The 23,764-nt window shown below is 37.9% G+C and overlaps 1 protein-coding gene across 2 annotated transcripts in view; it reads left to right on the forward strand.

Annotated features, from left to right (window-relative positions):
• The window catches only part of SBF2 (SET binding factor 2), a 474,622-nt gene that overhangs the window by 90,240 nt on the left and 360,618 nt on the right, over nucleotides 1-23,764 (forward strand). For both annotated transcript variants that reach the window (XM_059408436.1, XM_059408445.1), the window contains exon 2: nucleotides 16,435-16,520. In XM_059408436.1, coding sequence (XP_059264419.1) covers nucleotides 16,435-16,520 — 86 coding nt within the window. The remainder of the gene's footprint in view (nucleotides 1-16,434; nucleotides 16,521-23,764) is intronic.

The following is a 23,764-nucleotide window of genomic DNA, read 5'->3' on the forward strand; positions in this document are numbered from 1 at the left end:
GGAAGCAGGCTCCCTGCGGAGCAAGGAGCCCGATATGGGACTCGATCCCAGGACGCTGGGATCATGACCTGAGCCGAAGGCAGCTGCTTAACCAACTGAGCCACCCAGGCGTCCCTTGATTTATTATTTTTAATGGTATACTTTGTTCTCTATTCTGTTTAGTTTTTTTTTTTTTAAGATTTTATTTATTTATTTGTCAGAGAGAGAGAGAGAGAGTGAGAGCGAGCACAGGCAGACAGAGTGGAAGGCAGAGTCAGAGGGAGAAGCAGGCTCCCTGCGGAGCAAGGAGCCCGATGTGGGACTCTATCCCAGGACGCTGGGATTATGACCTGAGCCGAAGACAGCTGCTTAACCAACTGAGCCACCCAGGCGTCCCATATTCTGTTTAGTTTTAAATGCATTCTTTTTCACTTCTGTAAAAGCCCGTGGGCTCTTTGCTTAGTTTAACTCCAGAAAAAAATAGTTTGTGTGTTTTAAATAAACCTGTTGAATAATAGGAGATTATACTGGAAAATCAGAAAATCATATTACATTCCTACCTAAATTATTGAATAACCACAAAAGACTTGTTTCAGTTGAAATAAACAGACTTCTTTGATTAAATACTAAATGGATCAAATATGAAAGCCTTTTCTGGAATAATTTCCTGCATGCTTTTATTTCAGTGAATGAGCAGTTTTTAATTTTCCTTATCCTTTGAAAATTGGTCTACACTGACACAATCAGATCTACTTATTTTGATGAGCTTCGATAACTTAAGTCTTCTGGTGAACAAGTAAACAACATTTAAACAATTATCTTTTGCTCAAAAGCAGAATTTATAAATTGAGGCTGGGAAGCTTAGGACCTTCAAGTTGAATATGATCCTCATTTAAATTTACCTATGAACATGTAAATTAAGTTTCTGTTGGTCAGCTTCTACCCCATTAAGATGAGTAAGTCAATTGTATGTACCTGAAATGTCAGAATTTCTGATTTTTCTAGCCTTGTGCTTTTGTTTTAATCATTTCCCCCCGAGATGACATTCTCAATGAAGTAGAGAAGAGGTACTGGGCATATCACTGAAGTTCCAAGCAGATTGTTTTGATATAGAATGCAATAGGATTGGTACCAACATCAGTAATGTGTTTATTGCATGTTTGGCCAAGACGTTTTCTAAGTAGAAATTTGGCTCTATGACTCTAGTTGGTAAATTAAATTAAAAATTTAATCAGACCTATACCAATATTAATGTAGTGGGTTTTCTTTTTCTTTTCTCTTTCTTTTTCTTTTTTTGGAAAATATTCTCTGGAGGAACTTATTTATTTATTTATTTATTAAGATTTTACTTATTTATTTGACAGACAGAGATCACAAGTAGGTAGAAAGGCAGGTGGGGTTGCATGGGAAGCAGGCTTCCTGCTGAGCAGGGTGGGGTAGGGGCTCGAACCCAGGATTCTCAGATCATGACCTGAGTCGAAGGCAGAGGCTCATCCCACTGAGCCACTCAGATGCCCCACTGGAGGAACTTCTTGAGCAGTTTTTTTTTTTTTTAAGATTTTATTTATTTATTTATTTATTTGATAGACACCGTGAGAGAGGGAACACATGCAGGGGGAGTGGGAGAGGGAGAAGGAGTCTCCCCGCTGAGCGTGGAGCCCCATGTGGGGCTTGATCCCAGGACACTGGGATCATGATCTGAGCTGAAGACAGACAGGTGCCCCTTGAGCAGTTTTTTTAGTACAACACAGATCATGGTCATTTTTTCCCCAATTTTTTTTTTTTTTACTGAAATTGTTTTTACTGAGACTTTGTCAGTATTCATGAAACTGTTAAAGTGGTCCCATTTTCTGATACATATGTCCTAACTACAAACCAAACCAAACCAAAACAAACAACACCCAGTGATATAAATATGGTAGGTAATAGACATAGGATATAAAACGTGAATGTGCTGGGGCACCTGGGTGGCTCAGTGGGTTAAGCCTCTGCCTACAGTTCAGGTCATGATCTCAGGGTCCTGGGATCAAGCCCAGCATCAGGGTCTCTGATCAGCAGGGAGCCTGCTTTGTCCTCTCTCTCTCTCTGCCTACTTGTGATCTCCCTGTCAAATAAATAAATAAATAAAATCTTAAAAAATAAAAAGTGAATGTGCTGGGCTGACTAAAAAAATTTCACAGAGATATAACTTGAGTCTGAAACCTTTATATAGATACCTGATAGAATCAAAATGTTTTAAAAAAATTTACATACTTCATTCAAAACTAATTTCTGTAGGCACACCTGGGTGGCTCAGTGGGTTAAGCCTCTGCCTTCGGCTCAGGTCATGATCTCAGAGTCCTGGGATGGAGTCCCGCATCGGCCTCTCTGCTAATCAGGGAGCCTGCTTCCTCCCCCTCTCTCTGCCTGCCTCTCTGCCTATATATATATATATGGATCCATGGGGCAAATTGAAAATATTTAGAGAAGATTGGGGCAGTGAGGAGAGGCATGGGGACAAGATTTTTGTTAGCTGTATTAAAATATTTGAAGGACTGTAAAGTAGAAATGGGACTAAATTTATCCTGTATCCCAAGAAGGTAGACTGTGACCAACAGGTAGATAGTATAGCAAAACATTTTTTCTCAAGTTTTTTTCATGTAAACAAAATCAAAATACCTATTAATGTAATAAAGTGGTTATTACCAAATATTTCAGCTTTCTAGGAGTGCTATAACAAAATACTGCAAATTGGTGGTAGCTTCAGACAACAGAAATTTATTCTCACTGTTCTAGAAACCAAAAGACTGAAATGAGGGTGTTCGGCAAGGTTTTTTTTTTTCTGGAGTATTTTGAAAGTCGATACCATTGCCTCTCTCCTATTTTGGTGGTTGCCTGCAATCTTTTGCATTCTTTGACTTACAGTTACAACTCTACAGTCTTTGCTTTTGTCTTCAAGTGATATTTTCCCTGAGTGTTTATCTTTGTCTCTATTTATTTTATTTTAAATATTTTATTTATTTGGTGGGGGAGAGCTCGAGTGGTAGGGAGGGGTAAAGGAAGAGGAAGAAGCAGACTCCCCAGAGTGGGGAGCCCAACATGGAGCTCTGGGGCTCTATCTCAGGACCCTGGGATCATGACTTGAGCTGAAGGCAGATGCTTAATCAACTGAGCCACCCAGGTGCCCTGTGTCTGTTTTTTATTACGGGAGCACCTGTCACTGGATTAAGGCATACCCTAATGCACTATGACTTCAACTTAACTGTTTATATCTTCTAAGACTATATTTCCAAATAAGGTTTCATTTTGAGGTTGTAGGTAGACACGAATCTTTGAGGTACACTATTCAACCTGATGTATCGAAAAACTAAACACATGTCCTATCTTCTGGGGTTTTAAATTATTCAAATTTATTTAAAGATTCCTGTTTATATTGTGATGAAAAACCAAAAGGTATATAAAAAGAGAGCCAGAAAAGAGAGAAAAATAACTAATCTTAAATTTTAACAGATACACTTGTCTTCTCAGTTTCTTTTTTTTTTTTTTTTTTTTTTTTTTTTTTTTTTTTTTAAAGATTTTATTTATTTATTTGTAAGAGAGAGAGAGAGTGAGAGCAAGCACAGGCAGACAGAGTGGAAGGCAGAGTCAGAGGGAGAAGCAGGCTCCCTGCGGAGCAAGGAGCCCGATGTGGGACTCGATCCCAGGACGCTGGGATCATGACCTGAGCCGAAGGCAGCTGCTTAACCAACTGAGCCACCCAGGCGTCCCTGTCTTCTCAGTTTCAATTCACATATTACATTTAGTGTCATTTTTAAAATAAAAGAATTTGATAATTTGATTATGATAACATATGTCCATAATTAAACATTTCATATATATGTTTCTCAGAAAGATCTTCTGCTATGATAATAATCCAAAGGTAAGATAGGCTGCTTTGAGATACTGCACTTTTGTTTCACAATACCTGTCCAAACACAGATTAGAAGAGCCTGGTGAAATATAGGAGGAATGTATACATTACAGATGAGTTGTGTCAGGACTCTCTTCTTCCTTCCATAGGCAAAATCTATCCATCTATCTATTTATTTATTATTTTTAAAAAGATTTTATTTATTTATCTTATAGAGATCACAAGTAGGCAGAGAGGCAGCCAGAGAGAGGGGGAAGCAGGCTCCCCTCTGAGCAGAGAGCCCGATGCGGGGCTTGATCCCAGGACCCTGGGATCATGACCTGAGCAGAAGGCAGAGACTTTAACCCACTGAGCCACCTAGCTGCCCTCCATAGGCAAAATTAAAGAAGACATGTGTCTCCCAGATTGTCTTCATTTTGGTAACAGAAGTATGTAAGCAAAACTGCAATGAAAATAAGGTTTTCATCACTCTAAAAAGGTCTCTTGCACCCTTTAAAATCAACCCTTGATACACAGTCCTGGCCCTGGGCGAGCACTAATTTCCTTTCTATCAGTATAAATTAGTCTTTTCTGTAATTTCAGAGGAATGGAATCCTGTAGTATGCAGTTTTGTTGGCTTCCTTTGTTCAGCATAATTGAGATTTATCCATGTTATTGCATAGATCAGTGATTTTCTTTCCCATTTAGTGCTGAATACTATTCCATTGTGTGGATACCCTGCAATTTGTTTTTTCATTTACCTGTTAATGACCCTAACTATTCATAGATTTTGATGCTATGGCATATGGTATTTTTTTTTTTTTTAAGATTTTATCTATTTATTTGACAGAGAGAGATCACAAGTAAACGGAGAGGCAGGCAGGGAGAGAGAGAGAGGGAAGCAGGCTCCCCACTGAGCAGAGAGCCCGATGCAGAACTCGATCCCAGGACCTTGAGATCATGACCCGAGCCGAAAGCAGCAGCCTAACCCACTGAGCCACCCAGGCGCCCGGCATATGGTATTTTTAAAAAAGATTTTATTTATTTATTTGACAGAGAGAGATCACAAGTAAGCAAAGAGGTAGGCAGAGAGAGAGGGGATAGCAGGCTCCCCACTGAGCAGAGAGCCTGATTCAGGACTCAATCCCAGGACCCTGGGATCACAACTGAGCCGAAGGCAAAGGCTTTAACCCACTGAGCCACCCAGGCGTCCCTATTTTATTTATTTATTTATAAAAATATTTAATTAATTTATTTATTTGACAGAGATCACAAGTTGGCAGAGAGGCAGGCAGAGAGAGAGGGAGGGAAGCAGGCTCCCTGTAGAGAGTGAGATGTGGGGCTCGATCCCAGGACCCTGAGATCTTACAGAGACCTGAGCAGAAGGCAGAGGGTTAACCCACTGAGCTACTCAGGTGCCCCTAAAATGCTTTTTCTGCATTTATTGAGACAGTTCTAAGGTTTTCCTTTTATTGTCTATTAATATAATTTATTTATTGATTTTACTGGCAGTATGACATTTTCTTGATTTCTGTAGCTTTATTATAAAAGACTTTAAGTCAGGTAGTAAAGTCCTTTCCTGCTCAATTTTGATTCCACTCCCTGTAGTTTCTTCAGTATGGGGGCCTTGATTACTCCAGCAATTTTAGTTCTTATTGCAGAAATGTTGTCTTTGCTCTTCCATGTTTAGTTGCTGTTTTTAAGTTGGCCTTTCAGGTTTCCAGTGAATACTTGTTGGGTATTCGGTGTTCTCTTGTTTTCTTATCTGCTGTTCTCAAGCCATTATGTTTGCTTCCTTCTTACTCTTGTACAAAAGATGCTGATACTTTGTAGGCTTTGTGATTGTTAGTAGTTTTTCTCCAGTTGCAGTATTTTGGGGGATACCTTTTTACCAAGGTTTTTTTTTTTTTTCTTTAAAGATTTTATCTATTTATTTATGAGAGGCAGAGAGAGAGAGATTGGCAGTAGGAGAAGTAGGCAGAACAGGGAGGCTGATGTAGGACTCAGTCCCACGATCCTGGCATCATGACCTGAGACAAAGGCAGGCCCTCAACCAACTGAGCAATCTAGGTGCCCACCTTTTCACTTAGTTTTGTTGGAAATGTTGTCCATGAGTTTTTGGTTTTGCCATCTTTTTTCTTTTTTTTAATTGTGGTAAAAAACACATATAAAATATACCATCTTAAACATTTTTGAGTATATAATATAGTAGCATTAACTATTATACATATACTATAGCACATCATTTTATAACATATCCCCAGAATTTTCTCATCTTGCAAAACGAAGTCTTTTTACTAACTGAACAACTCACCTTTCCACCCTGCTTGCAGCATCTGGCAACTACCATTTTACTTTTTGTCTAAGAGCTTGACTACTTTATATACTGCATGTCAATGGAATCGGTTTTGTTTGTTTGTTTGGGTTTTTTTTTGGTAACAGATTTATATTATTTAGTCTAAAGTCCTCAAAACTCATTCGTATGACAAGATTTACTTTTTTTTTTTTTTTAAAGATTTTATTTATTTATTTGACAGAGAGAAATCACAAGTAGATGGAGAGGCAGGCAGAGCGAGAGAGGGAAGCAGGCTCTCTGCTGAGCAGAGAGCCCGATGTGGGACTCGATCCCAGGACTCTGAGATCATGACCTGAGCCGAAGGCAGCAGCTCAACCCACTGAGCCACCCAGGCGCCCCAAGATTTACTTTTTTTAAAGGCTGAGTAATATTCCATTGTAGGTATGTGCCACATTTTCTTTATCCATTCATTTGTTTTTGTTTTTGTTTTTTTAATAGATGGGGGAAAAAGGGGGATGGGCAGAGAGATCGAGAGAGAATCTTAAGTGGGCTCCCTACCCAGTGTGAGTGGAATGTGGGGCTGGATCTCAAAACCATGAGATCATCATTTCCACGCAATCAAGAGTCTGAGCCAAGCAGGCACCCCTCTCCATTCATCTGTTAGTGGATGTTTTGGTTACTTCCACCTCTTGGCTAATGTCAGTAATGTTCCAGTGAACACAGATGTGCAAATATCTCTTTGAGATCCTATATCCAATTCATTTGGGTGTATACTCAGGTGTAAAATTGTTGTATCATATGGTGATTCTTTTTTTTTTTGTTGTTGTTGTTGTTGGGGTTTTTTTGTTTTTGTTTTGTTTTGTTTTTGAGGAGCTTCCATACTGTTTTCCATAATGGCTGTAATTATTTTGCATTCTAGACAATAATGCACAAGGGTTCCAGTTTCTTTGAATTCTTACCTATACTTTTTATTTTCTGGATTTTTGATAGTGGCCATCCTAATCTATGTGAGGTGATATCTCATGGTTCTGATTTGCATTTTCCCAATGATTTAGTGATGTTGAGAATATTTTATTATTTATTTATTTATTTATTTTCGGAGAATCTTTTTACATGGTGTTAGCCGTTTGTATTTCTTCTTTGCAGAAATGTCTTTTCATGTCCTTCCCTATATTTTTATTTGATCACTTGGTTTTTGTTAAGTTGTAGTTCTTTAAAAAAACAAGAAGATTTATTTATTTATTTTAGGGGGAGAGAGCATGAGCTGGCTGCGGGGGTTAGGGAGGACAGAGGGAAATTGAGAGAGAAAATTTTGAGCCAACTCCCTGCTGAGCACAGCGCCCAATGCAGGGCGTCATCACACAACCCTGAGATCATGACCAATGCCAATACCATACTATCTTGATTACTATAACTTTGTAATATAGCTTGAAATCAAGGACTCTGTTGCCTCTAGTTTTGTTCTTTCTAATATTTGCTTTGTCTATTCGAGGTCTTTTGTGGTTTTATACAAATTTTAGGATTGCTTGTTCTGTTTCTATAAAAAATGCCATGGGAATTTCATCGAATCTATGGATTGCTTTGGGTAGTATGGACATTTTAGCAATATGGAAAAACTCTTCCATTAATGAGCATGGAAAACCTTCCTATTTATTTGTGTCTTTAATTTCTTTCATCAGTATCTTGTAGTTTCCAGTATACAGGTCTTTTATCCCCCTGGTTAAATTCATTCCTAGGTATTTTATTCTTTTTGTTGTAATTGTAAATGGGATTATTTTCATAGTTTCTCTTTCCAATAGTTTTTCTAATTAGCGTATTGAAATACAAGTTTTATGTATTGGTTTTGTATCCTGCAAGTTTTCTGAATTTGTTGATTAGTTTCAACTTTTTTTTTGGTGGAGTCTTTAAGGTTTTCTGTATATGATATCATGTCATTTGCAAATAGTGATAGTTTTACTTCCTCTTTACCAATTTAGATGCCTTTCATTTCTTTTTTTCTTGCTTAATTGCTCTGGCTAGGACTTACAATACTATGTTTTAAAAGTGGCAAGAGTGGGCATCTTCATTTTGTTTGTGATCTTGAAGGAAAAGCTTTCAGCTTTTTATTGCTGAGTATGATGTTAGCTGTGGAATTGTCATATATAGCCTTTATCATATTGAGTTACATTCCCTCTACACCCACCTATTAAGAATTTTTATCATAAACAGACGTTGAAAAGACCTTACTCAACTCATGCTTGAAGGTTTTTACCCTTTTTACTAATCTTTCCCTATTTTCCCCTACCCCCCAGTATAATGCTAAGTGAAAAAGCTACACATAAAAAGACAAATACACTTCATTATTAATAGAACTAAAGCAACTTTTTTTTTTTTAAAGATTTTATTTATTTATTTGTCAGAGAGAGAGTGAGCGAGAGCGAGCACAGGCAGACAGAGTGGAAGGCAGAGTCAGAGGGAGAAGCAGGCTCCCTGCGGAGCAAGGAGCCTGATGTGGGACTCGATAACAGGACGCTGGGATCATGACCTGAGCCGAAGGCAGCTGCTTAACCAGCTCAGCCACCCAGGCGTCCCGCAACTTTTGTTTTTGCATGTAAATAATAATAAATTTAGTTTGAAATGTGTTAGTCAGTCAGAAAGTCCATACTTAAATTCCCACAGTTTTCCATGAATATCTTTGCAGTATTAAAGTATAATACTAGACTGTATAAATCATCTAAAAAAACAAAGTCATCGTGAGAAGTCTTCATGTGAGCATTGTACACTTATAGACAATTTTCTATTGCTTTTTAAGCCATGAAAGGATGTCAGCTTTTAAGCTTTTTCTTTCTTTCTTTCTTTCTTTTTTTTTTAAAGCTTCTTCTTTTGTATACTCCCTTAGTTATTTTTATTTGGATTCTTGAAATTTTACATTTCTCATCTTTGGGTTAAATGATGCTGCTAGTACATCAAAATGGAAGTAAGAAATAGCTCTGTTCCAAAATGTGGATTTTTTTAGTTTGGAATTTTTTAGTCTGTCTCTGATTTCATTAGATTCATGACCTGATTTCTAAATAATACGGTTTTCTTTCCTAATCTTTACTGTCTTATACTGTGCCTACATCTGCCCTTTTATTTGCATTTCAAAAACCTCTATTCAAGTTCTAAATATTCTCACAGCAAGTTTTATCCTTGTCTTCTCAGCACCTAACACAAACCTGGCATAGGGTTATTGTATAAATAACAATAAATAAAATAAAAGAATTTATGTGATAGTTTGCTTGCCAGCTTTTCTGGATTTGTTCTCTTACCATTCTGTATGGTTTTCTAGACCAGAAAAATTGGTAGCTTGTTCTAAAACTTCAGGTATGATCATTGCTTTCTGTGGCAAATCATTCTTTTTTTTTTTTTTTTTTTTAATAATTGTCATTCTTAGAAGGTTCTTTCTTTATGTTGACTCAAAAATAACTAAAAAATAATCAGAATTAAATCTTTGGCTGTAGTCTGCTTCACTCTATCTTCTTTCATGTAATAGCTCTTCAGGTATTTAGAGCAGGATAGTCTCTTAGGCCCTATAACTTTTCTTTTTAAGTTTTCTGACTAAAGCTTTTAATGTAATTGTTTCCAGATCTTTTATCAGTTTGAGGGAGCTGATCTATCAGGGTGCTTGATACAGTGTATTCTAGTTTGGATTCTTTAGTGACAAGTAATACGGACCTGTTCATTCTAACTTGAGGGAAGGATATCATAAAAATACCTCTGGGGTCGCCTGGGTGGCTCAGTGGGTTGGGCCTCTGCCTTCGGCTCAGGCCCTGGTCTCAGGGTTCTGGGTTTGAGCCTCATATTGGGCTGTCTGCTCAGCGGGGAGCCGGCTTCCCCCTCTTTCTCTGCCTGCCTCTTTGCCTGCTTGTGATCTTTCTCACTGTCTCTTAAACAAACAAACAAACAAACACCTCTAAAGTTTGGTGACAGTCATTATAGTGCTGCCAGAGTTTACTGGAGGTAGAATTTAGCAGTACAACCTTTCTCCTATGGCATCTCTGCTTCCTTCTATGTGTGTATACTCTTCACTTGTTTCTGCTAGCAAGTCTGTCTAGAATTTTTGTTGTTCTCTAACTTGGGTTTTACACATGACCATTTGTGGTGCCTGACCTTTTTCTACATCATAACAAGACTTTTTTTTTTCCTTTTTCTTTTTTTAAAAGATTTTATTCATTTATTTGACACAGAGAGAGTGAGTGAGCAAGCAAGAACAAGCAGGGGGTAGTGGCAGAGGGAGAGGGAGAAGCAGGTTCCTCACTAAGCAGAGATTCCCATGTGGGGCTCGATCCCAGGACCCTGGGATCATGACCTAAGCTGAAGACAGACCCTTAACTGACTGAACCACCCAGGCACACCTATCATCACAAAATTTGATACATTTGTATGTTTGTTTTTTATTGCTTTCGTCTCACTTTTCCTATTCAGAATTCCCTTGCAGTAGGATTTGATTTGTCTTGAATAACTTTTACAGCCAGGTCATTCTGGTCACAAGTTGCTTGCCAGTTTATAGATGGCCTTACCTACCTACAGTCCCATTTATTTATTCAACAAGTATTTTATTGAATATCTAATAAATACCAGGAATTATTCTAAGTGCCTAGGATACATCAATAAACAAAGTAGGACAAAAATCATTGTTTTCATCCTAGTGAGATGAGACGGACAAGTAACAATAAATATAAAAACCAAATAAAGGATTTAGTAATTTTTTTCTGGCTGGTGAGAAGAGTGGTAGGATTGTATGTTCTTGAATGTTACTGCCACCCTTTCTTGAACTGTGAGTGATGCCATTTTTGATAGAAAATGATGTGAACAGATGGACATCATATCGCTAGTCTAGTGTGGGTAACCCCTGATCTCATTTTTTTAGATAAACATATCATAGGAAGATTTAGTGAATCATATATTAGAGTAGAAACTCTCAAAGTTCAGAGTCTATATTAAACCAAGAAGTATATATTTTGTACATCTATACTCTAAACACACAGAGAAGGCACTCAAATAACTGATTTTTGTCAATTGGTGCAAACAACAAATTATCAAGCATCCTGTTTTGTGCGGAGCAGAGTATTACATTTCACTGCCTAATCAATCCTTACTCAGTCAGTAGTTCTTCTGCATATATACTTCTTCCTTCTAACTTCTGGCAATGCCATACCTGTAGTATATTTCTTAGCAACCCCAGAGAATATGCTGGGCTCTTCTGGGGTCATTGGCCAAGTCACTTTGTCAGGGGGTGGTGATGGATGGTTGGATCATCCTAGGTTACTTGCTAATCTTTGTGGTTGAGCTGGGTAGCCCGCAACTCTAGCAGGACCCAGGGGATAGTGAGTTACCAAACAAAAAGGAGGGAAAAGTGTGCCCGACCACACCAGTATTTCCTCACTCTTCCTAAATTTGTTTTGGACAGTTTGTCTAGAATATATACTTTTTTCAAAGAAAAGCATTTCCAAATGTGTTGGTATCCTGCTGAACATCCCCTTTTAATATATTAACTACATCAGTCATCCTATTTCTTAATTTTATGATGGGGTTGGAGACCAGGGACTGGAAAGAAAACATGAAGACACTGATTACTAACTGGCCCTTCCTTTTCCAGTTTAGCTACATACAGTGCATTGGACAATCACAATTTTGTCTGCCTAGCACCTCTCCTTTGTGGGAAGTGTCCCCTTTCTTTTAAGGAATTTCTTCCTCCCTAACTCAGTAACTCAGCCCCATTTAATATGTGGTACAAATAAGAGCTGCTTCTGCAGCCACTCTGGTTGGCATGGTGTACTTTGCTTCTGGACATAGGGATCAGTCCACAGTGGACATCTGACTCTAGAACACTCTTCCCTCACTGCAGCTTGCTTCTCAATGTAAAATGCCATTTTCTTAGCATTCTTACATACAAACAGTATTGCCTATAAGAATAAGTGTCAGATAAAATATATAAACCAGGAAAATGAGTTTAAATATTCCGACTAAATGCTTAAAAAAATTAAGAAACAAGAAACAATGTTCATTTACTTTTTGTAAGATATCTTCATAAGTTCCTTAAAAGTTGGTAGCTGCAGCAATTTATATGCATTTTATTTGTGGTGAGATATTATTTTACCGTTTTTGTTATTTTCTAACATAATTTCCATTTTCAGATAACTATCTGATTTCAGATAACATTATCTGATATAACTGAAAGTTATATCACTCATGAATCATATTTCTGTGTGCATTTAGAAATGTTATATCAGTATTTCAAACTGAGCTATAAAATCAGTAAATATGTTACTTACGGAGAACTTTGGAAAGTTATGCTGCTGCCAAGGAAGAACTTTTAATCTCTCAAATTGACAGTAGTTAAAGCAAACAAATGTTTAGAATAGTTGATAAGAATGTGGTGAAAATGCTGACCTTATGCTTAAAGAATTTACAGAATGTAAAAAGACTGTTGAATGTCTTCTGATGGACTCTATGGGATTGTGCTAGTTGTAAAATTTTTCATTCTCTTTCACCCAGTAGTTATATATTGAAGAATTTTTCTGGGGAAAACAGAGGTGAAGATAAAAGATTCATATAGAAAGATGCTTTTTGCAGTATTATTTATAATAGTAACTAGAAAATGTGTCTTTAACATCAAAGACTTACTGTGAAATACCAGGTAATAAATGAATAGATATAGCTAGAGTTTGAATAGATATAGGTAGAGTTTAGTATGATCTTAATTCTGTAGAAAAAAATACATGTGTGGGACGCCTGGGTGGCTCAGTTGGCTAAGCAGCTGCCTTCGGCTCAGGTTATGATCCCAGCGTCCTGGGATTGAGTCCCACATCGGGCTCCTTGCTTGGCAGGGAGCCTGCTTCTCCCTCTCACTCTGCCTGCCACTCTGCCTGTGCTCGCTCTTGCTCTCTGTCTCTCTGACAAATAAATAAATAAAATCTTTTTAAAAATTTTTTTATTTTTTATAAACATGTATTTTTATCCCCAGGGGTACAGGTCTGTGAATCAGCACTCACCAAAGCACATACCCTCCCCAATGTCCATAACCCACCCCCCTTCTCCCAACCCCCTTCCCCCCAGCAACCCTCAGTTTGTTTTGTGAGATTAAGAGTCACTTATGGTTTGTCTCCCTCCTAATCCCATCTTGTTTCATTGATTCTTCTCCTACCCACTTCAGACCCCATGTTGCATCACCACTTCCTCATATCAGGGAGATCATATGATAGTTGTCTTTCTCCACTTGACTTATTTCGCTAAGAATGATACGCTCTAGTTCCATCCATGTTGTCGCAAATGGCAAGATTTCATTTCTTTTGATGGCTGCATAGTATTCCATTGTGTATATATACCACATCTTCTTGATCCATTCATCTGTTGATGGACATCTAGGTTCTTTCCATAGTTTGGCTATTGTGGACATTGCTGCTATAAACATTCGGGTGCACGTGCCCCTTTGGATCACTACGTTTGTATCTTTAGGGTAAATACCCAGTAGTGCAATTGCTGGGTCATAGGGCAGTTCTATTTTCAACATTTTGAGGAACCTCCATGCTGTTTTCCAGAGTGGCTGCACCAGCTTGCATTCCCACCAACAGTGTAGGAGGGTTCCCCTTTCTCCACATCCTCACCAGCATCTGTCATTTCCTGACTTGTTGATAAATAAATAAAATCTTAAAAAAAAAACATGTGTACAAAAATACATGTGTTCACAAAAAAACTTGGGATATAATAGTCTAAAATAATGACAGTGATTTTCTCTAGCTGTGGAATTATGGGTGATTCCTTCTTTATATTTTTATATATTTAAAAAATTTTCTACAATTAACATTTATAATTTTTATAAATGTGTAAAAATTAATATAAAGTATTTCTTGAGCCTAAAATGTATTACATATCACTCTTAGAACTGAATAAGCAATATATGGATACCTTTTTAAACATAAGTAACTTGCATTTATCTCTGTTTGAAAAGACAGGGAGATATGATTTGAAAACAATTTATGTCAGTATTAACAAATTTATTAAAATTAACATTTAACTCTATGAATTAAATGCTAGGTATTTAGGATGCTCTGTGCTTGGGGATACAAAGGTGGTACTAAAAGAAAGTAAAAGCTCATTGTCATTTTTTCTAGAATGTTTTCCATAGTATTCTCTGCTATGCTGGGTTAAATTCCCTTCTATCCTTGTACTTACCATAATATGCTGAAATTATCAGTTTATTTGTTTCTCCTAATAATTATGAATTTTTTGAGGATAGGGGCCATGTCTTTTTCATTTGTTTATCCCCAGTACTTAGCAGTTTACTGACTTAGCTCTGCTTGCCATGTTAGAAGTGGTTATGTTTGAGGTAGATTTTGAAAAAGTAAGTGCCTGTGATAAACCATTTTTTTTTTAAGATTTTATTTACTTATTAGACACAGAGAGATCACAGTAGGCAGAGAGGCAGGCAGAGAGAGGGGGAAGCAGGCCCCTGCTGAGCAGAGAGCCCGATGCGGGGCTCGATCCCAGGACCCCGAGATCACGACCTGAGCCGAAGGCAGAGGCTTAACCCACTGAGCCACCCAGGCACCCCTGTGATAAACCATTTTTAATTTAGGTTTACCTTGAATGAGATCCTTTATTCCCCTATAATGATGTATATACAAGGAGTTACTATACTGCAGAGTTGTTAATTTAATTGAGAATGTTTTTATTTTGCCTTTTCAAATGTGACCTCATTTTTAGAACACAGTACTGAGTTGTTCAGTTAAATGAATTAAACTTTTTTTTTATTTGTCCCTTAAAGATAAAATTTGTCCGTAAAGTGATTGAACTCTACATGAGGGCCAAGGGGGAAGTTGATTTCACAGGGAGTAGGTAATTTTTTAAATTAGCAAATTGAATCAGGTGTTAAAGGATCCCTTAAGGTAGGTGTACAAATAACCAGAGTGTAGTGCTTTTGCTATGAAGTCAACTGGGACAAAACGTAAAATATGCAAGGACCCGACGCTCTTTAAAAGGGATAGCAAGGGACACCTGGGTGGCGCAGTTGGTTAAGCAGCTGCCTTCGGCTCAGGTCATGATCCTAGCGTCCTGGGATCGAGTCCCACATCGGGCTCCTTGCTCGGCAGGGAGCCTGCTTCTCCCTCTGCCTCTGCCTGCCGTTCTGTCTGCCTGTGCTCGCCCTCTCCCCCTCTCTCTCTCTGATAAATAAATAAAATCTTAAAAAAAAAAATAAATAAAAGGGATAGCAAAATGTAATTTAGATCTAACATGTACTTTCCATCCCTAATTTACCCACAGATTATATCTCCAGTGTTCAATTATAAGTTGATCTGTTCTTTAGAATCACAGGATAATTAAGACAGTGACACTATAGGCTGGTGGCTTTCAACCTGGGACAGTTTTGCCCCCTTTTCCCAGGACACAGCAATGTCTGGAGATGTTTTTGGTTGTAATGACTTGGTGGTGATAGTGGGTTGAAGCTAAAGATGCTGCTAAACTAAATATCCTAGACAGGACGAACCCAACCCTGACCCCCAGCACACAACAAAGGATCATCTGGCCCAAAATGCCAGTACTGCTGATGTTGAGAAACCCTGCTTACACAATTGTCAGGTTCTCAGACCACTCTAAAAATCCTTACTTTAGGGCGCCTGGGTGGCTCAGTGGGTTAAGCCGCTGCCTTCGGCTCAGGTCATGATCTTGGGGTCCTGGGATCGAGTCTCGTGTCGGGCTCTCTGCTCAGCGGGGAGCCTGCTTCCTCCTCTCTCTCTCTGCCTGCCTCTCTGCCTACTTGTAATCTCTCTCTGTCAAATAAATAAATAAATAAATTAATAAATAAATAATCTTAAAAAAAAAATCCTTACTTTACCTGTAATAGTGCCCATGTACCCTATAACTGAAGCATAGTCCTAATAGTCCAGTTTCATTCGTCACTTTAAGATTACCTTGTCTCCCTAGAAGAGTTTTCTTTAGGTTTCAACTAGATAGACTGAGAAGATGGCTTTCCTTATTTAGGAATAGGAGTAATTCTCTCATGGTATGGTAGAGGTTCTAGATATTAATGCCTCTGTTTATTTTTCTTAGCTTTTCATATGTGTCACTCTTTTGGGGTCTATAGGGTAGGGATTGCTTGGTATTTCAGTATTATGTTTAGAAGGTAAATACTTTTATTAAGCCTCTTAAAACTTGAGAATATTTAATTAATATATTGATTTCTTCAACAAATACACATTTATAAATAAGTGTTAATATAACAAGTATTAAGACTTTTTTGTGCTGTGTAACTAATTCACTTTGATTTTAATAGGATCAGGAGCAGGTCTGGGGAAAATAATCCAGAGATTTCCGCAGAAGGACTGGGATGATACACCTTTTCCACAGGGAATTGAATTGGTAAGTTGGTGTTGCTTCATTGTGCTTTTATAGTGATACTTTTCTTTTTATGCTACATTTATGGTTCTATTTATTTTATAGTTACTGTTAAATAATCTGGTGATTTAACTGTAACATGTTACTAGAAATAATCCTACTGTCCTCAAGTACAGTATCCTTTGAATTTATTGATTCTGGAATGCCTCTTTTGCTATTCTTTTCTCTTTTGAACTTCTTTATAATATTAAAGAAGAAATTGATGACCTTTATGTAAATAGAAGCTGAAAAATTCCTGACTTGTTAGTTAAAATCTTAGCCTAGTGGCTTCATTGGTAGTGTGTCACTAACAAATACTTAACAAAGGTATTTTGCAATGACTATAAAGTTTTGTTCTCAAACATAGTGGAGTGTGATATGTGTATATGTGTGTGTCTGTATGTATTTATATCGTGTGAGTGTATACACACACACACACACACACACACACGAGAACTTTTCTCTAAAGCAGTTCTTGTTGAGAGAACATTTGGTATGATTTGATAGTGAAGAGTGTAGGCTCTGGAGGTGACTGTCTGGGTGGAAATCCCAGCTGTATGGTATGACTTTAGTCGAGTTACTTAACTTCTTTGAGCAGCAGTGTCCTCATCTATAAAATGAGGATAGGGCGCCTGGGTGGCTCAGTGGGTTGAGCCGCTGCCTTTGGCTCAGGTCATGATCTCAGGGTCCTGGGATCGAGTCCCACATCGGGCTCTCTGCTCAGCAGGGAGCCTGCTTCCTCCTCTCTCTCTCTCTGCCTGCCTCTTTGCCTACTTGTGATGTCTCTCTGTCAAATAAATAAATAAAATCTTAAAAAAAATAAAAAAAATAAAAATCAAATGAGGATAACGACAGTACCAATCTCATAGGGTCTTATAAAGATAAAATGGGAAAAAATATACAGAATGCTGAGAACAACGGTTTCCATTAAGTAAGTACTCAGCAAATGAGGTAGCTTGTTGATGATGATGATGATGATTGCTATCATTGTTGCTTGCTCGACATGTTGCAGCATCTCCCCTTTCTCCCCAGCCCCTGCAGCAGAATTGTTCATTCTCTTGTTATCATGGGTCTGAAATACCCAGTAGGAATAAAACTGATGTTGAAAACTGGGAATTTTCTCATTCTAGCTAATGACTGTACATTTCTGCTTATAGAGGATAAAAGATACATTGTCGAATGCTTAATTTGTTATAACCCAACTGTATAAAGAGAGCTCTGTGTTCTGTAGAAACACAGAGAGGGCAAATCTTGAAGTTTGGTATTAAAAATGGGGAAAGAGAGCACCTGTGTGGCTCAGTTGGTTAAGCAACTGTCTTTGGCTCAGGTCATGATCCTGGAGTCCCACATCGGGCTTCCTGCTTGGCAGGGAGTCTACTTCTCCCGCTGACCTCTCTCCTCTCATGCTCTCTCTCTCTCAAATAAATAAATAAAATCTTTTTTAAAAAATTGGGGAAAGAATGTGAGGATCTCAGGAAAAGTAACTTTCTGGAGATCTCCTTACTGTAGTCCTTTCTCTTCTCCCCCACATGCATACATATACTTGTAATTGGTCTTATGAATAAGCAGGTATTTGCGCTAATAAAGCTTTTAAGCCCTGCTTCAGCATCCTTTCTAGTGATGACTGAAAGGGAAAGATTTTGGTGCTGGGGACCATTGAAAAGTTTTTCGTGAGTTCTCACAGAGTGTGGAGGAATGTAAACTACATCATTTTGACAGTGTGAACAGTAAACCACTGTTGTATGTTTCAAGAACAACAGACATTATTGGGGCTATTTAGCTATGACTGGGAAGGGGTTATTCTTGTGTTTTGAAATGGATACCCTGATGTGTCTGGTGTTTTTCCTATACGGAGGGAGAGACACATACTGATTTCACTACCTAGTAAATGGTATTTTTCCCTTGTGTGACAGACACGCCCATGTTCAGGTGCTCTCAGTGTATCTCCAGTAACAAGTAGAGTCATGTGCCACTGACTGGTGAAGTGGAGGAGCTAAGAGGTTGACAGAACTTTTCCTCATCTAAGATTTTCCTAGATGACCTCTTGACTGATTCTTAGCAAAGCATTTCAAGTTGGGTTTTGTTTTGTGGTTTGTTTTTTTTTTTTTTTTTTTGGTGTTGGGTTAATATTTAAAAAGTATTTGATCTGCTGGATTACGTTGGAAATTGTTTTTCTTTTTAAGTTTTTCATCATTGAATAGCAATTTTGATACTCTTAATATCTGTTGTGCTTTGTAAAATACAAAATAAATCTGTTGATCTAACATGTATTAAAGCCCATTTTAAAAACATAATAGACTCATTAACTTAAATTTTTGTTGTCTTTTTATTATTTATTGTTTGTGCTATGCTTGATGCGTTAGGGGCATGTAACTGTTCTGCACTTGAATAATAATTTGAATAACTGCGAGATACTGTGTAACTTAAAGTAACCCCTGTCGTATCTAGACCAGATATAAGCCTGATAAAATTTTAGTCTAGTTGGAGGTGATCTGGCTCAGTCCGTAAGTGTTTGTTTGTTTGTTTATTTATTTATTTATTTATTTATTTAATTTTCACAGAGAGAGGGAGAGAGAGCACAAGCAGGGGGAGCAGCAGGCAGAGGGGTAGGGAGAAGCAGGCTCCTCACTGAGCAGGGAGCCCTTTGCGGGGCTTGATCCGAGATTTCTGGGATCATGACTTGAGCTGAAGGCAGACACATAACTGACTAAGCCACCCAGGCACCCCCCCCGAAATGGTTCGTTGATTCCAGGGTGATTGTGACCCTATGCCAGTGGTTTACGGCGGTTTGGGGGGGGGATTTTAGCCCTTCCAAAGTAGTGTCACAACTTTTAGCATATAATGTTAATATTAATATCTAACAGTTGCATAGGATTGATAGATTATGATGAACTCACATAAATTGGTTGAATAGTGGTAGTCTATCTAATTTACAATAGGTAAACTGAGGATTAGGAAGCTAAAACAAATTCACTAAGCTCTAACAGCTAAGATGTATCAGAGCTAGGTTTTAAACCCACTACCGCATGAAGTAGTGACTCTTAGTCTCAGCCACAGTCTCAGAATATTCTGAGAGTGACACTTTAAACTATATTTATATTTTAGCCTAAGGGCAGGATCTGAAAACAGGGTTCTATAATGTTGAAGACCTGAGGTTCAGAAATGTTAAGAGAATGCTGTGTTGTATAGAAACCAACTTCACATGTTTATTTTGCCTGAGGACAAATATGGATTCAGAGTATAATACTGAAATTATTTTCTATTGTCATCTCTCCTCAATCAGCATATATTTGTTGTATGTAAGTTCTGACACAAGTTATTGTGTTTAGCCTGAAGATTAAACTTTATGACTTGTGGGAAAGGACTTTAGGTATCCATTCACTAATAAGTAAAAACCCAAATTTAATTTAGAGGATGCTGAATTTGTTCCTTCTGTTTTTATGTAAAGAATTTGCTTTTTGGGCACCTGGATGGCTGAGTCAGTTAAGTGTCTGCCTTCGGCTGAGGTCATGATCCCAGAGTCCTGAGTCCCAGGTCAGCTCCCTGCTCGGTGGGGAGTCTGCTTCTCTGCCCCTCCCCTGGCTCCTGCTCTCTCTCTCTCTCTTTCTCTCTTTCTCTTTCCCTTCCCCCTTCCCACCTCTTGTCTCTCTCTCTCTCAAACAAATAAAATCTTTTGTAAAAAATTGCCCTTTTTTCCCTTTCATCTATTGAGAAATGCTGAACTTAATTTGGATGGATTTTAAAAATAAAAATATGAAAATAAGCTAAACCAAACATAATGACTACTTTTCCAATTCTGGGATATTTTTATCTTTTTCTTGTGCTTTTTAGGCACACATGAAAACCACAGACAGTCATATAAATAAAGTTACAGTTAATTTTAGTAACAATATTTCAAAGAAAAAGTAAGAATTGTTTTGCAGAGGAATTCTATGGCTAACAATCTATTTCTGATTATGGGATGAAGTATTTTTATTGGCTAGGGTTTGGACATAAGCAAAATAGTATTGTTCTGGCACTAGCTCTTTTTAAAGATGCCCAGTCTCAGAAGTGAATCCTTATTATTCAGAAAATTTTATTCCATATTCTTCACTGGAATGCCTGCACTGAGGCATTTGCAGAACTATCTGATTTTTTTAGAAGACTAAAGTAGTATGATTAAAAAAAATGTGGCTTGAGTAAAAGAGTAATAAATGTTTAGATAGAATTTTAAGTTTCATGTTTGTAAAAAAGTAGTTGAGTTATTTATAGACTAGGGATTTGACCACCATTAGTATGAATCCAGTTTTCTGTAACTGTGAGTATAGGTTGGAAAAAAGAGGAAAAAAATAGTGTATGCAACATTCTGCAGTTTTAACATAGAAGTAGTCTTAGTATGGGATATTATTTGTGCAGAGAAGTTGGTATAAGTACCATGTAATGCTCTAATTCTTTAAGCCATTTAGAATGCATCAAGCATAACAAATGGGATAGCAGCTGTCCTTTTGACCAAGATATAAGTCCTGGGTGGTCAGGGAACTGAGTGTAGAAAAGAACGAAGAGAATATTCGCCCTTTTTTTGTAGAGGAGTATATATGAAAGGAGAATGAGAAAGGTAGTGAGCATATTGGATGATAGGATCAAGATTCACAAAGATTTTAAAAGGCTGTAACTATAGGCTGTTAGTTAAGAAGACGAAATATTTGGCAATAGGTAAAAATGTGGGTTTCTGCATGTGAGTATAAAAAGCCACCTGTATGAACAATTATTTAGAATAAAGAAGGCAGGATAATTTGCCAGCCAGAGAGATTTGAGAAATACATGAAGACAGCTAAAAATAAAAAATATATAATCATAAAAGATACTTACAAAAGATATTATAGGTAGTGTCCAAAGCCTTTGTGCTGACATAGGGTACTTGGTGAAGAATTCAGTTTTTATTTTATTTTATTTAAATAAAAAAAAGATTTTATTTATTTATTAGATAGTGAAAAAGAGCATGAGAGCGGGGAGGGTCAGAGGGAGAAGCAGATACCATGCTGAGTGGGGAGCCCCATGTGGGACTCAATCCTGTGACTCTGGGATCATGACCTGAGCTGAAGGCAGACACTTAACAGACTGAGCTACCCAGGAGCCCTCAGTTTCTTTCTTTCTGGTTTCTTTCTTTCTCTGTCTTTCTTTCTTTCTTCCTTTTTTAAGATTTATGTATCTTAGAGAGCATATGTGCTGTGAGTTGGGGGAAGGGCAGAGGGGGAGAATCTTAAAGCAGATTTCCACTGAGCAAGGAGCCCATCGGGGGCTTGTTCCTCAGATGCACGAGATCAGGACCTGAGCCAAAACCAAGCCTAACTGACTGAGCCACCCAGGTGCTGCTGATGATCATTTTAAAAGATGATATGAAGATTTTGTGGAAGGGCTTTCAGTTTTGCATGGCTTTTAAAACATGCTAGGGACTACAAAAAGAACTTTTAAAGTTCTGTTCATGACAAAGCAAGTAGATATAAATGGAGGTTAAGCTGGTAAGTGGTGGTTTGAACTCACATTTTTGTTTTCTACTCCTAGACAGTTGTGCCTTTGAAGTAGTAAAACCACGAGGCAGGTTGGAACCTGATGTAGTTTAGAGCATGCATCTCTCTCAGCATCTCTGAAGTGGAGGATACTCAGTCTTAATGTTATTCTCACATTCCTCTATGCTCATTGAAGAGGCTTATTATCTTATACTAGACTTTCAGTTACTTATAATTCTCTTTATTTTATTGATGCATTGATAATCTCCATTATGCCGTAGAACCTTTCAGCTACCCAGTCTCTGTGGTCTGCTACTTCAGTACTGCTTTCAGAGCCACCGTAGGGCAAGGTTCACAGCCCTAGAGAATTTCCTGAGGAAGATGTAGATCTACATAGGCCTAACCTACTACAAATTCCCATTGTTTGCAAACAGCCTGGCCCTCATTACTTCAGGGAGTGCTGCTGCTCTTCTGTCCTATAATTGTTGTGGCACTGCTATGGATTCTTCTACTCGTCTTAACTTCCAGTTCCTTTTTTGAGTCTTCTCTTTCCATTGATCCCAAGTATATTGTTAAGACTAGCTAAAAAAATCTTTTCTTGACTTTATCTCTTTTAGCTATTATCCTATTTCTCTGTTATAATAGGTTTCAAAAGATTCTCCTTGATTTGCTCTCTCTGAGAGACAAGTGTGGTACAGTGGAAAGAATATGGCATCAAGAATTAAAACTTTGAAAGTTCATTTACCCTTTCTGATAATATTACTTCTTCTAAGGGCTATTATCAGGTGATTGTTAATATTTTAATATGCTGTAGTATTATGATTTCTTGCCATCCACTGTCAGCTCATCACCCATCTTACTCACATCTCAAGGGTTTATTCTGAAGTGTAGTTTATGTCTTTCCCATTCTGAAATTACAAAGTTGAAGTTTTTAATATTTTCTTATTTCATGAAGGTAATAATAGCTGTTATGATAGATAAACCTTGAGATTTTTGTGGCTAGCATGATAAGAAGTGTGGCTAGCCACTTCTTACACTCATGAAGTCTAATTAGTGGCATGGGATAGATGGGTATGGGGTTTACCATCTTCAGAGTGTTATTCTCAAGGTCATCTTGGGTATTGCCACTGACAGAGTGGTAAGAGAAAGCATGGAGGATAGGGTTGACTTTCATGGGATAGGCCTGGGAGGGTGTGTGCGTCACTTCCTTCGATTTATCAGAAGTCAGTAATGTAGCCCCCCACCCTCTTAACTATAATGGGAGTTTAATCGGCAAATAAAGCCTAGATATGTGCCTAGGAGAAAAGTGAAACATTTAGTGAACAGCTAGCTTTTCTCTACCACAGTGTTCTTGCTGAATTTGAATGTCTTTTTCCTTATCGTAATTCTCCTTGACTCAAGTTTTATTTTGTGACATCGCTAATATTTAGTCTTTGTGTCAGTTCCTGGCTCTGAGCTCCTGAAACTCTTGGAATTTACTATTCTGTCTTTTCTATGCTAATGATTGGTTTAGTGGACCCTAGATTGCTTCAGGAACCAACCCTGTGAATAGAAGTTTGGAAATTTCAGCCCTCCCTAGGGAAGGATGAGAAGCTGGAGACCACCAGCAGCCAATGATTTAATCAGTCTTGACTATCTACTAAAATTTACCATAAAAACACCTAAATGAAAGGGTTCAGAGATCTTCTGTATTGGTGATATGGTGGGAAGGTAGTGTCTTTCAAGAAGGTATGGAGGCTCTGA

This window comes from Mustela nigripes, chromosome 1, assembly GCF_022355385.1.
Source record: "Mustela nigripes isolate SB6536 chromosome 1, MUSNIG.SB6536, whole genome shotgun sequence".
NCBI lineage: Eukaryota > Metazoa > Chordata > Mammalia > Carnivora > Mustelidae > Mustela > Mustela nigripes.